This window comes from Parasteatoda tepidariorum, chromosome 7, assembly GCF_982258835.1.
Source record: "Parasteatoda tepidariorum strain Cologne lab strain chromosome 7, Ptep-v5.0, whole genome shotgun sequence".
Lineage (NCBI taxonomy): Eukaryota > Metazoa > Arthropoda > Arachnida > Araneae > Theridiidae > Parasteatoda > Parasteatoda tepidariorum.
Genome location: NC_141761.1, coordinates 41,369,931 through 41,385,351, shown reverse-complemented (window position 1 = coordinate 41,385,351; position 15,421 = coordinate 41,369,931). Strand labels below are relative to the sequence as shown.

Below are 15,421 nucleotides of genomic sequence, written 5' to 3'. Positions count from 1 at the left end.
AAATAGTTAAAATTGAAATCAAAGTACTTCTGCATGTGCAAACAGCTAGACGAGGAAAAATTTTAAACTAATTAAGGTGTTAGCAACTACAAACACTACATTGCGACATATGCAGATTTGATTAGTTATATTTGTGGTTTAATAAAAGAATGGGAAAAAAATAAAGTAAGAGACTTTTTAATGTTATATTTTTCAATTATTCTAACTTGAATCAGAGTTGTACCACATGATTATTTTAAAGAGCCGTCAAAAAGCATGAGATTCAGAAACATTCCTTTCCCCTCATGTATATGTTATCAAAAACCATGTGTATGTGAGTAATATTTTTCTAATTTTGAATTGATCAAATCTACTTGTATTTCAAATTCTATGAAGATGCAATGTCCTCTAGTTCCTAAAATTATAATTTTTGAAACGCTCCAGAACTCTATCTCAAATAACAAACAAAAAAGCCCCCTGGCACACTGGTGTGTCAGCCAGGAAGTACAAGAGCATTTTAAACAGCACATATATGTGGCAGTCAGCTTGAAAGGGTTAAAGTATAGACTGAAAATTAGCACAATACATTTAAATCAAGGACCTTCAATGTGCATTATGTGTTTATCAAGAGACAATTAAGAAGGAAAAAGAAAAATAATTAAATTTTATGATTAATTTCAAATTTTAATTTTTTTTCTCTCTCTTTCCTTCATAATTGTCTCTTGATAAACACCGAATGCACATTGAAGGTACTTGAATAACATTAAACAATATTAATATTATTGATAGATATTAATATTAAGCAAAGTTGTAAGTAAAAAGACTATTTTAAAGATGTTAAACACAGCAACCATTGAAAGAATGCAAAAATCTTATCACTATTACTTTAATTTCAGAGAAGTACCAACAATTTGGAGAACAACTTTGCAAAACTATTTTTAAAAGAGCCTCCAGCAATATCCAAAACCATACAGTTCTGCAGAATGTTAGGTGACAAATTTTTTTTTTAAATCTTTATATTGTTTTTAACTAAGCTATATTTAAAGCAATGATGATTAAATTTTCTTCAATTTATCTTAATAGGGAGAGACCTTCTTTAAATACATGTAGTCTTCCACACTATGAAAAGTACTTAGTTTTACAATGCTAGTAATTTGTGAGTGTGGTGGTGGTCTAAAACCGAAAGAAAAAAAACAAATAGAACACTAATCAGTTTTCACCCCTTCATTTCTGCTACATATAAAATGCTATGAAAATTATTACAGCATGTTTCAAAAATATTACAACAAGATAATCAATTTCTAATAAATTATAAGTTGATTATGACTTTTCAACAAGACAACCAACATCAGGCGAGTGGATTTATGCTTTTTATCGCTGATTTTACACTCCATTAGGCTCAATGTAAGCTTTTAAAATAATAATAATAAAATGAGCAGGCTATAAGTTAATATAATTTAGAACTTGTTAATTAATAATAATGAACTCAAATCACTTATGTAAAAAATCAAATTAAATGTGCATATTAAACTGATTACTTTGTTCCCTTTTTTTTCACTAAGGAAAAAAAATCATAATAAGAGCATTTAAATTTAATCATAAGAACTAGTATGTTATTGGGGAAATATTTCGACATCATTTACAAAGACACCAAAAATTAACTTTGTAAAATTACAGTACATGTTAAAAATGGCATGGATTTGAAGTTGCAAGAGCATTAAGTTCATAAGATATTGCTTTTCTACTTATAAAAAAATTGAACACTTAGTCAATAGGCTATTTTACAATTCAATGACGGAGATTTTGAAGTAACCAACAGATATTCTTTTATAAATATGTGGTTAAAAAACAAATATTTTTAAAAAGGATACATTAATTTTCGAAAATTTTAACGCAATATAAAAATTTATTTCACTAGCAGTTTAGAGATGTTTGATCAATAACAATTGATTTTTTAATTTGATTATATTGGAATGAAAACTAATATCACACTTCTGGATGAAATTAAAAATCAGCTTAAAAATTTCAGAATAATGGTAAACCTATTAAAGAGATTTATATGGAATTATTTATACAACCTAATGAGATGATCTCTTATCTATGTCAAATACAAAACAAATTTAAACTTCAGGAATAAATGTAAAATTACAGGAGAATCGATGAAGTATGATAAATCACAGTTCATTTCTTGTTGTTCCCAAAGGAAACAATTGTGACAAAAAGACTAACAGCATTACATGAAAAATCTAATTCAAATTAAAAGTTCTATAAAGAAAATAAAAACAATAGTCTTCATTATATAATAACTAAAAACACAAATAAAGACCTAGATAGAGAGAAAAAAATATAAATATGTTGCGAGAAAATTTAGAGGAAGATTTCACTAGCAGCTAACATTTAGAAAAAAAAGGGGAAAAAAACTAAGCTTCCAAAAGATAAGTTTGGAATCAAGGATTTCAGTTTAAAAATGTGTTCTTTTAATAAAAGTTTTAGTTCTCCCCCACATTTTTCACAAAGGAATAATGCATATAAATTTTAAGTCTTTTTTTGTGTTGTTAATTTCGAAAAATAAAACAATAGAAATTTTTTTAATTATTTACATATACTTAACTTTTCCCAAAATAGTTAGAATAGAAATATTTAGATTTTAACAAATCAGTTAGTTCGATAAATCAATCAGCTGACATTTAGGCACACTTAGATGAAAAATTATTTATAAACTTGAATGAAATGGCATGACAGATTGTTTCTAACAAAAAAACAAGAAAGTTTCATTATTTAAAGACCATTGATTTTATTTTCCACCAAAATGACAGAAAAACAAAATTTAGGATCAGAAGACTCATATATAAAACACATCCAATTTCTTTCCATGAAAATAATTTACCAGACATCAAAACCATAGTTCAACACATAAATCAAAATACTACATTGATACAAAAGAACATTTAGCACTTGGCATCCTTTAATAATTTTTTAAAAAAAAATCACAAATTATCTCTTTAACTATAGATCTGTAATATGGATTGGTCAATTGACCAATTCCATAGATACAAACTGTGTTAGTCGCTCAATGTATTGACCATATAGCTCTACATCATTGTGACCGGCTCCTTCAACCCAAAGTGGTTCCACAGCTCGAGGACAGTTTTCATAGATAGCTAACCCATGTGAGAAATCTATCACTTCATCTTCTGTGCCATGAATCACTAAGACAGGTGAAGTTACTTTAGGTACTTTGTCTATACTGCAAAATAAAGGTAAAAAATTTTAAAATATATCATATATGGAATCATTTTAAGATATTAATTACAAACCCTTGATAAGAATAAAAAATTTAATAAAATGTTATTTTGTAAAAGAACTACAATAGTCAACTATCAGCCATTGACTATAATTATTACTTTATGCTTCTAATTAGAAACTAATGCTAAATTTCTAAGATTTTTTTCCATTTTTAATTTTCTAAAACCAAGAGGATACAAAAAAAAAAAAACGTTTGTAAAACACAATTTAAATATAATTAAAATGGTACTTTATTTTACCTATGAATCCTTCAAAATAGAAATATTTTATTTTTCTACAAGATAGAAAATATTTCTTCTTTTCAAAATGCATTAATCTAAAAGATAATCCAAAATTTTCAAACATAAAAAATTTCTACAAAATAAAAAAATAATATTACCTAAGAAAGAAATATTACAGTTATATAAATTTGGGATTGATAATTTGTCAAATCAGATATTTAAAACCAGTCTCACCTAATAAAGAAAATTTAATTTAAATAAAAATAAGACATTACAAGTAAAAAGATATAATTGTTATGGGAACATATCTATTTTTCAAGTTATAAACATGCTTCAACCCAGTAAAACTATTTTTATTTTTGAAGATAAATTTGTTTATAGCTAGAGCATTCAAACAGTCTCAGTGGTAGAGTGGAGGCGACATTGTCCCAGGACATTACAGAGTTCTTGCAGAACGATTTTTCATTCGGGAGGCAAAAAAGTTAGGTTTTCTTATCAGCAGAATTAATTTCAAAAGATGCTTTTCTGGCATGTCAGAGGGCAAAACAGAACACACGATTTTTTTTTATTTTCTCTTGAGAATAAAAAAATCTATAACAGGTTTTATCTAGAATTTCAAATTGATATTACAAAAAGTAATTCCAAAATCGCAAAAATTAAAAAAAATTTAATGTGTTTCCAAAATGATTTCATTAAAACATTTTATTTTACTTAAATAAAATATGTCAGAGTGGAGATTTTGTTACAAATTCAGATTTTTGGTAAAAGAATTAAAAAATTATTGCGATATGTCCTTTCTTATTTGGTTGAAATAAAATCTATTCAATATTTTTAATATAACATTGTACACAAAAATTGTACACAACATTGTAACATTGCAACATTGTAACATTGTACACAAGTACACAAAAATTTTAAATCAAGCATTTGAGTCTTTACTTGCTCCTGTCGATTCTATCCTAAATTTATGCAGTTGTTTTGATAAATTTTTTTGGCAATTATTGCTTCGAATTTTCATTTGGTTTTTTTAACATTCCAATGTCTTCGATTGCTCCATCATTACTATTGATGATTTTCTCATGATATTTTTTTAAAAAATACAGACATTATTACCACACCCATATTTGATTAATTTACCTCCAGTGTGGTGATTCCACCTTTTTGGCAGTTATTGCTACCGAATTTTATGTAGTTTTTCTCATTTGATATTATTTCGACACATGAAATCCATATCATGGATTTAAATACCTAAACACTTTTTGACACGCTCAATTTATGCCGCTAACATCATAAACTCATGTGGTGTTTCTATTGTTTTTGACAGTTATTGTTCTTATTTTATGTATGGTTTTTACAAATTCTGATAAATTTCACATACTTATTTTCTATATATTCTCAATATATTTAAATATAATCTGAGAAATTCGAATAACGCATAAAAGTATTTACTTTTTGACGCAATGATCACATAGTTTTTTTTCGATAGATTTTTCAGCAGTTCTTGCTATTGATTTCAAGAAAGTTCTTAAAATAATATTTTTTTTAAAAGGATATTATTTATAACAACGAGCAAATTTCTAAACGATACATGCCTTTGAGTAACCCCTTTTTCGGTAGTAAACTTCCGGCGTATCTCTCTGCTTATGTTATCTTTGTGAGGCAATGTGCGAACAGGCTTAATATTCTAGGACGTTTTATTATTGTTATTTGAGTTTAAATTTACGTAATTTTACAATTCAAAAGAGTTTTCTAGGTCAGGTTAGGCTGGTTGGTAGGGCTCTGGGCCCATGTCCGAGAGTTCGAACCCCGTCGACCGAAGATTTCCCGTGTAGTAAATGGTGACTGATGACATTAAATCTGTCGAGTCGCAAAGTCCTCCATGCTCCCATAACAAATCAAAACCTCTGGGGGTACTGGATTGGAGATCTATTGTTCTCTGATTCAAGTCAAAATTACGATCTGTGGATGAAAGAAGGAATGGATGTATGAATGGATTTGCCCTATAAACGGGTGCGACGAATGTGTGTGGCAGAAATCAAATTCTTGACCATAGATGGCGCCACTGGAAAACAAGAACAATTGCACTCCTCTGCCTAAACAGGCATACGTCAACAACAACAGGAGTTTTCTGTAACTTAAACATTCTAACAGGTTGTGAGTCTAAAACAAATGTGTGTGGCAGAAGTCAAATTCTTGACCATAGATGGCGCCACTGGAAAACAAGAACAATCGCACCTCTCTGCCTAAACAGGCATACGTCGTCAACAACAACAAAAAGAGTTTTCTGTAACTTAAGTATTCTAACAGGTTGTGAGTCTAGATAATTTCCTTTGCTATGTGAGATAGAGATTTTCTGATAAAATAAAAGGAAAGACTCCCATATTTGGTATAAGAGCCAAAATAATCCCAGAATTTTGGCAACTTCTGGGTAGTGGGATGCATAAAGCTAAATAAATAATAAATAAAAAAAAGCAGCAATTTGAAAACATATAGTCACTTCAGGCGAGCCCCTAACTATATATTTTTAAAATAAATTTTTTTTGGCAAGTTAGGCCTTTTGACACCCTTGCAATTCTAGTTGGCAAAACTGGTAGGAAAATCTCCACAAAAAAAATTTGTGCCCTTAAATATATATATTAAAATATGCATATTACAATTAAATATATATTAATAATTTGGTTACAGGTTGAATGGAGATTATAGTGAAATTATTCTGCTTTTAAAAATGTTTATGTAAATTGTATTAATATGAATATTTTGCACATAATTTTTAAACATTAAAGCCCATAAGCAGAATATTTTCAAATGTTCTGCAACAGGATTTATTAATTTATGCAAATGTTCTGCAAGCATTTCACAGTGAAAAAAAAATCCCCTTTACGTTAAAATACTATATTTTCATTTATTAAAATATATGATCATACACAGATACAGTGCATTATTTTTTAAACCAAGGCAAACATTCTTGATTTGTTACTTTTTCAATCACTTTTAAAGTACAAAATTGTGTTAATGACGATGATGATGATGAATTATTAATAAAATGCTAATGATATGAAGGTCCAAACATTAAAATAAGGTCTGCCTTAAAAATCGTTCGAAGGGACAAGTGCCTAGATCAGGGACGGGCAAACTTTTTGGGTCGTGGGCCAAAAATCTAGAAAAAAAAGTTTGGTGGGCCGATTAAAAACTTCTGAAATATAATAAAGTCAATACATCATTGAGTGCATGTCACTCTACATCAACTTTGCGTTTTTTAGTTGCCATTTTGGGATAAAAAAATGTTTACAAATAACTCAAAAAGGCAGTAGCCATTTTATACATTTAATAATTTCACCATTATTTACAATGACGTTGTATGTGTGCAACCTTTCCATACGCAGTAAATTATGTTAGAACTAGAGCCGGCAGAAAAATCCGTTCGTTGGAACTTAAGCGTAGTCAGCCTCATGTGAAGTACAATTCACCTATATTAGATTCCATATGTCTGCTTCTCGAGAAAGACAAATACTAGTTGGAGCTAATCTACAGCTATTCTATAAATAACTTTTGCTTTCAACATTTTACCAGTTAAAGCTGTTTGTGCTAACTATTTTGATTAATTTATGTTTTGTAGAACAAAAATAGAGAAAGTGAAAAGGTCATCAGTACTTTGTTAAAAAAGAAATCAACAAAAATAGTTTTAAACGAAGTAGATATATTCGCCACTGATCGGCTAGTTAAAATTCTGCCCGCGGGCCGGATAAAATCTTCCGGCGGGCCGTAGTTTCCCCATCCCTGGCCTAGATGGTGCACCATTTGCAAACACAAACATTCGCTGGTCTGTTATTCCAACAACTTCTTCATCTCCATCGAAAACATTTGGTCTTTTAGAAACAATTCTGTCAATCATGGATCCCCACGATTCACAAATTACTTCTGAAATGGGAATGGAAATTATGAAAAGTTCATAAACTTTATGAAATTGGAAATCTCTGAATTTAATTCCTTTACGGCTTGCTTTAGAAGCTCTCTAGATAAAACTACATATCGATTTCTACTGCTGTCTGCTAAAAACTGATAAGCCCATTTCATAAAAATGTTATAGTTAATTTATTAATTTCCACCTCAAAATGGCAAAGATATGGGTGAGGGAGATTACTGCTGAAATTTGAGCAGGGCGTCAAAGGTGGGTGCCTCTTCTAAAGCAACATCATTCTTGGGAAACAGCAAGTGGTCAAAGCTAAAGAGAATTCGTTTAAGGACAATATCAACGTTTTCCTGTTTTTCAAAATATATTTTATACTGCTTTAACATGGAATCAATGTAGATTATCATTTGCATTACATCTGAGGAAAATATAGAAAGCTCAGAATAATTTAAGACGGAGAGTAGTCTTTTGGAGCTAACAGGCAGATCTGCAGAGGAACTTCTTGAAACATACTTTCCTGGCCAAACATTTGTAATGCATTCTTTGTATTTTTAAACATTGAAGAAAGCAATGACTTTACCATATTTTGGAATTCCTCTATGCTTACTATACTTGAAATAAGGATAAGATGCTCTTTTATAATGTGCAATGAAGTCTTTATTTTACTGATGTGGTCGGCATATTCCCATGGTAAAAGATCTGAAATGTTCTGCAAGATTATGAGGGGAAGCTTTTAAACCTTCAGGTCATTGTGGTCTACAGAAGAATGTAGTATGAGATTAGGGTTGGGGATTGTTCTGCAAGACTACCGGATTATTCCCATGGTAAAAGATCTGAAATGTTCTGCTAGGTTATGTGGATGGAGAAGCTGTTAAACCGTCAGGTCATTGTGGTCTACGGAAAAATGTAGTATAAGATTAGGGTTGGGGATTGTTCTGCAAGACTACCGGAGGTAGGTAGGTGGGGGAGGGGGGTTCGCAGGAAAACGTTGTCACTTATTCAAGATACAAATTGTTCTGCAGGACTTCGTTTGTTCTGCGACGTACGTCGCAGTTTTAGGCACTTTCTGCTTCTGGGCATTAAAGCATACCTGCTAATTTTGACTGAAATAATGCATTGTTCATGGGTTAACTCATCTGTAGTCTTTGTGCAAAATTGTAGGTCAACAAACTGTTAAGGTCACAAAAATAATTTGAACTGGTTGATATCATGATGATATTTACTCTGCTTGGGTATAAAATATATTATATTTTTATTTTGAACTTAGAATAGCAAAAGATACATTTATTTTGTTTAACAGTATGTTAAAAACATACATAAAAGTTAAATTTTGGTAAGCACTTTTATATTAAATAACACATAAGTTCTGCTTTATAATAATTCCTAAGAATTTTAACTGAAAGAAAATTTGTTTTAAACTGATAAAAGGGATGAAACAATATATTTATTTTTTCAAATTTAGGTCTTTTAGATTTAAGGCTCACTTTATTATTTTTTTCCAGTACAGAAATTTAAATTCTGTGCGCATTAACATTATGAATAAAATAATTTATTTTGATACATTTTTTTAAGAACTGAGTCAAATTTAAACATTTTTTTTTTAAATATTACAAAAACCAAGAAATTATGTTACACTGCTAAAATTTGTTTATAGTTGTTAGGTTTCCAAAATAAAGCAAAAATATATTAATATTAACACACTTCAAAACCCTCACCCTTATTAATAAAATCCATACTAAATTAACCCCTAAAAGAGCACTAAAAAGAGTGTCTTGGCGATTTTTTGATAAAGTTTGTGATTTTTTTTAAAATTGTGCTAAAATTTCCAGATTCACATTTTATCAAAAATTTTCTTAAATTAACTACTTAGTAAAATATTAGTTAACTAATTAGTTAAACACCTGCAAAGTTATAAAAAAAACAGTAATTTGCATACAATTTTTAAACTAAACTTCACATACACAAACTTGTACAATATAATACTTTTACCTATACTTTTACTAAAAAAGTAAAGAAAGAATTCCCTAGTAGTACCTACTCCAAAACAATCACCAAGTTTTGGCTACAACTGGGCAGTATCATGCTAAATTAATGAATAGCTAAGCTACTAAAGTGAGGTAATAGACTATTTTAATTTTATATGCATTTAAAAATGTTTCTTCTTAGAGAAGATTTATGATAGCAGCATAAGACTTTTGATTATTGCTAGGGCTGCAAGTTTGTCTCGGGAAAAAAGACCCCAAATTCGCGGGAAATTTTGAAAATTACACAAATTCTAAACATAAAAAGATTATATAAATGATGCAAAAGACAGAAATTGCACAAATAATAAAGAAAGCTTAAAAATACACAACAAAAGTATTTTGTTGAATTTCAAGCAATATTAATATTTTTATTTAAATGAACAGAGTTTTGGTACAAAGTATTGTACATTGTCAGATTATTCTCATTTATCCTTCGTCTTTCATCACTTAATACATTTTAATACTTAGAAAACGATCTTTCTGCGCCAATGCTGTTTTTAGGCACCGACAAACTTCAGAATTTCCACTTTTGCCAATTTTGGAGCGTTCGGTCTTTGATTTCCAAAACTCGATCAATTTTCCTTCACCAACGCGCAATTCCTTGACCGTTGCTTTGTAAGAAGTAACTGCTGTGAAAACTCAAACATTCTACATTCAAACTACTAGTTACAAGTCCCTACTAACTACTAGTTCATCCAAGAAGCTGATCCATATTTAAGAAATCACAAGAAGCCGCCTAGGAAAAATTAACTGGATATGTAGAAAGGCAGTAGAAATTTCATTGCCCAGAGCAATAGCATGTATAACAATTTTTCTGTCAAAGATTTGATTTATAACATTTTCCTTCTTTTGTGATTCCAATTTCTTTTGTACTCTTACTGACTTCAGGAAGGTAATTACCCTCCCTAAGTGTAGAAAGACCACCTTGTTGACAAGATTATGATTATCTCTTATCTCTGAACTATTTTCATGTCATTTTGCTATTGATTCACTCCCCTAAATATCTAATCAATTTTACATGTTCAATTTAAGGTTCAGGAAAATAAAAAATTCTGTTTAATAAAAATAATAAATAAAAAATGAAAAAAAAAATCAAATTTTAAACAATTTTTGCACAAGTCAAGACATAGAGAAATTCGCGGATTTTAGGAAAAAAGATGACAATTTCATGGAAATTCGCGCCGCGACAAACCTACAGCCCTAATTATTGCTAATGTTCAACAGCTTAAGTCAAAAAAGTTCCCGCTAGTTTGGGTGGATCCTGGAATAGCCCATCTTGAGGCAATTTTTTTTAATTTCGCCAAACTAGATTTCCGGAAGATATATCAGGGAGATTATTTTGAACGTCCAATCCCACTAAAATTCGTAAACCTGATTGGATATTTGATATGTATACCTATGAGAAAGTTGGATTTCATTAGAGAAGGGGTAAAAGGATAATTTTTTCGCCATTTAAGATCTCTAACTGTTAGAATCATTGGCTATTTTCTCATTTTTTAACCGTTATTTCATTTATTACCATTAATGTTGTATTTTTTTGGTGCCATACTGGTTTAAAATTTAATTTAAATTGTTTTGTTTTTTTAATAATCAAAAAGCAATGTCAACTTGGCGAGATTTCAAAAAAGTCGCCAAAAGGTTCTAGGATTTTACCAAATTTTTTCATAAATGGCAGATATTTTTATTTTACCTACAAACTAAAATTACAAAGGAAACTATAATACTTAAATATAAATTTTATAAATGTCTAAAGAATGAAACAAAATTTATTATGTATGCATATAAAAAAATTCACTGCAACTTGGATATAATTTGTTCAGCAAAGACATGAAAAATATTTCTTCGTTCACTATAAAATGTTCTATAGAGACTTTATTCGTTTAGCAACTTAAGCCACAATTTCTGCTTCAGATGTATGTCGTATTATATATTTTCATTATACATTTAAAAACACCAATACAGAAATATTCTATCCCACAAAATGTAGAAAAAGTAGTGTACAAACTTCTCAAATCATTCATTTTTTAATATGCACTAAATTAGGAAAGGGAAGATTTCCATATAGTAATCTTCAGCAGTTTTGGCAACTTCTGGGTAGTGGCCTGTGAGAAACTAAAAGGAAAAAAGAAGAAGAAAAAGGAGAACCAACTCTAAGGGTATAACCCGTAGCCACCCCCGAGAAAACCTATAATTTTTTTTTTCATTTTTTAGTTCAAAATTCAATGAGCGTCTGGCAATTGCAGTTGGGGCAAAAGATCTGGATACAGAACTATCATCTTAGGAAAACTTTATTTCGTAGTTAGAAAGGATTTTAATGAAATAATTGCACAAGAGAGTGTTACATTATTCCTGATAATAAAATTCTACTATTTAAAATTAAATTAAATTTTAATTGTAAGCTTCACAAACAACAATACAGATTTTCCTAACATTTTTTAGAAATTAAAAACTTTCCAAGAGTTTTCAAGGGACTTTTTAGATCATCAGTCACCCTGATTTAGTCAGTGAGAATTAACAAGAGTTATTATCTAAACATAAAATCAATTCAATTTACGAAGTCAATTTTGATACATAAGAGGTAAATAAACACATTGAAACATTAAATCAAATTGGAAAAGCACACAAGGCAGTTGAAACCAAATTTTGTTTTATATCAAATAAAATAAGACATATATAAAATCTTTACAATTAAAAAATAAATGTGTGTTTGCAGAACAGTACTTCATCAGGAGACACACTGCCTGCAAACACAGAGGAGCCTTTCTGTTGTAAGTGGATTTAACCAAAACTAACAGTTCTGTTAGTTTTTAAGCCTTTCTGTTAGTGGATTTAACCAAAACTGTTAGTTTTGGTCAAATCCACTAACAGAAAGGCTCCTGTGTGTTTACAGACAGTTTGTCCCCTGATGAAGTACTGTTCTGCAAACACCAGGGTTGGCAAGTTTTTGACACATGACTGTTTTTACCGGTTTATACCATGGTTTTTACCATCATGTCAAAAAACCCTCTGTCAAAAAACCATAGTTTTGATAAAACTGTATTTTAATTTGAGTTTAACTGCTATTTAAAATTAATTCATTTTTGGGCAATAAAATTAGAAAAAAAGTTGTTGAAAAATATTTAAGAACATATTTTTGCATTTTCCCAACACGAATATATCAAATCATACTATTGGAAGTAAAATATTAGGATACTAAACAAAATTTTAAACATTTCCAAGCATCATTTTGTTTGGCATATTACATTACTGAAGAATGTCAAGTCATTCCTGACTTAGAGTTTGTTAGCAGTTACAAGTTTTGAAAGCTTTATTTAGCTTATTTCTAATATTTAAGAAATGTCAAATTTTAAATTCTTCTTTTTAGTTCTTGAATTTATTAATAGTTCCAAATTTTTTTTGTTTGTTTGTTTATTTATAACAATTAAGAAGTGCAAAATTTTGAATCCTTTGCAAATCAAGCTATAATGATAAAAGTTAAGTATCACTATTTGCAATAAGTATATTACAATATTTCTGTATGAATGTATATCCTTCTATAAGAATACATGTATATAGTTGCAAAATCAATAGCAATCATTTACAACATTCATTTATAAAGGCAATTAAGTGAAAATAATATATTGTCCGCTATATGCCATAAATTAAAGAAAACAGTAGGTTTTTGACGGTTTTTACCACTGTCATGTCAAAAACCAGTTTTTGACGGCAAAAACCCAACCCTGGCAAACACATATTCATATTTTCATTTTTTAATTGTAAAGAGTTATTATGTAACAAATGCAAACTTGAAGAACATAAATAGTATTTACTTACCTAGGAAATGCATCGAAAAACCAAGTTCTCTTAGTGTTAGGAAAGGCCACACGCATACCGGACATAAGAGGAGAGTGCAGCACCACAGCTCCGACTTCGTATCTCGATGCTAAATCCACAGTTGGTACAGTACCGATGCTCTGTCCGTACAATATAATATTTTCTGGACTTATGCCATATCGTGTTCTCAGGGCATGCCATGCAGCAAACACATCAGCGTACAAGTTTTTTTCCGATGGTTTTCCCGTACTCTGTCCATAACCAGAATAATCGTAGCTAAATATATTACAATTGAGCCTGGTCCCTAGCCCAAGATAAAAACTACTCATAGGACCTAAATCAACAGCATTGCCGTGACTGAAAAGAATAGTAAATCGGGCATTAGGTGTACACCGAACGAACATACAGGCAATTCGATTACCGCGAGGAGTCCTTGTGAAAAAAACTTCGAAACTATCCAATTCCCTTTGAGAAAATTGCCATTCTGCGCGTTCATTTAGGCTGAGGGTAAATTTAGTTCCCGATTCATCGGCCACATAAGAATAGGTTGGTTCAGGAGGTGCAAAGGCGAGCTTAGCAGCTATCCGAGCGGGGAAAGGCGGACAACAAAACAAACAGCACAGATCACTAAATGATAATCCATTCATAGCTAAATAAAATACTATTTGACAGTATTAATCAGATTAATGCTACCTCCACATTTTCAAATTCACACTGTGTGAAAAAATTAAAAAATAATGACATATGGAACAAAGAAACATACACTACCCAGTGCACTACTTCGACACAATATAAACATAAATAAGAAAAAAGCTGTCCATCTACTCCCCCACAGCCGCGGTTTCCCATGACGTCATTTGAATATGAGCTTCCTTGCTTTAAAAACTAATCAGAAACACTTGTCATGATTGCACATTAATAATTTTAAAAAAATATGCTTATTTAAATAATATGTATTAAATTATAAGCTTTAATACTCCTGAAAACTAGCAAAACTTATTCTATTTCTCATTACATTATTACAGTTTCGAAATCGTCTCGTCAGTTCAGTTGAAATTAGAAAACATAACAGAATGAAAAATATTTAAAGGCATTTTTTTACTGTTACAAGTGGTGACTCAAATGCGCCATAGATGCAGTTCAGATTTACCCGAGACAAGCAGCCTTGCCCGAGAATTAAAGTTGCCGCCCCCCCCCCTGCTCGCTCTATTCTCTGTACCCCGTGAGTTTCTTCTCCTTTATCTTTGTTTTAAGTCGATATTCTCAAAAAAATCAAATATATAGTTTGTTGCTGTTGTTCATTTACGTCGCACTAGAGCTACACAATGGACTATTGGCGACGGTCTGGGAAACATCCCTGGGGATGATCCGAAGACATGCCATCACAATTTTGATCCTCTGCAGAGGGGATGGCACGCCCGCTTCGGTAGTCCGACGACCTGCGCGCGAAAATATATAGTTTTAATAAAATATGTACTTATTATATTTTTAAGTGTCACGCGCAGGACTTTGGGTTATGAATGAAGGGGCTGAGCCATCCCTTCTAGAGAGGATCAAAATTGCAATGACATGTCTTCAGTTCATCCTAGTCAGTCACCAATAGCACATTGTGCAGCTCTAGTACAACGCAAGCGTATATAAAGTACAACTACTACTATAGTTTAATGTAAACATACATTGATAATATAATAAATAGTAAGGAAATGAATAATTACCTGAAATTTGGAGAATAAATCATTGCACTTGCAAGAAATAACTTGGGAAAACGGAATGTGTAACAGAATAAGAAGAAATAAGAGAGAAATAATTTTTCTCGCTAATGATAATAATGATTGGAAATGTTATTCACTTATTTATTGTTCCTTTAGACCAACTCAAATAAAGTAAAAGCCTCCAGAAAGATAAATAAAAGTTTCTAAAACAATGGATAAATAGTCTTTATTTTCAGCAGTATTTTTTAAAGAAAATTCCTGAAAAAAACTCTTTGAAAAAAAAGTTCGATCCTTCATCTGATCCTCTTAAAGCGATTTCAAAAAAATATCAATTCGAGTCGAATTTCAATTCTTTAATTTTATTACTGCAAGATGCAAAGCGAGGTACAGGTTTTTTTTATTCATTATTTTAAGTTTAACCGTTATTAAACTCTGAAACATTAAATTCTGGGTGTA

General features: G+C 30.4%; 1 protein-coding gene across 1 annotated transcript; it reads right to left on the bottom strand.

The window, feature by feature from the left end:
• Nucleotides 1-14,301, bottom strand: LOC107445517 (alpha/beta hydrolase domain-containing protein 17B). The gene is made up of 2 exons (XM_016059920.5): nucleotides 13,254-14,301; nucleotides 1-3,226 (listed from the first exon to the last, which is right to left on the bottom strand). Exons 1-2 carry the CDS (start codon nucleotides 13,898-13,900, stop codon nucleotides 3,010-3,012), a joined length of 864 nt encoding a protein of 287 aa, XP_015915406.1. The 5' UTR covers nucleotides 13,901-14,301; the 3' UTR covers nucleotides 1-3,009.
• Nucleotides 14,302-15,421: the final 1,120 nt, after the last annotated feature.

Coding starts and splice junctions, on each gene's coding strand:
- LOC107445517 (XM_016059920.5), bottom strand. CDS start 13,900: ATGAATGGATTATCATTTAGTGATCTGTGCTGTTTGTTTTGTTGTCCG. Junction 3,227..13,253: donor TTTTTCGATGCATTTCCTAG/GTAAGTAAATAC, acceptor TTTATTTTGCAG/TATAGACAAAGTACCTAAAG.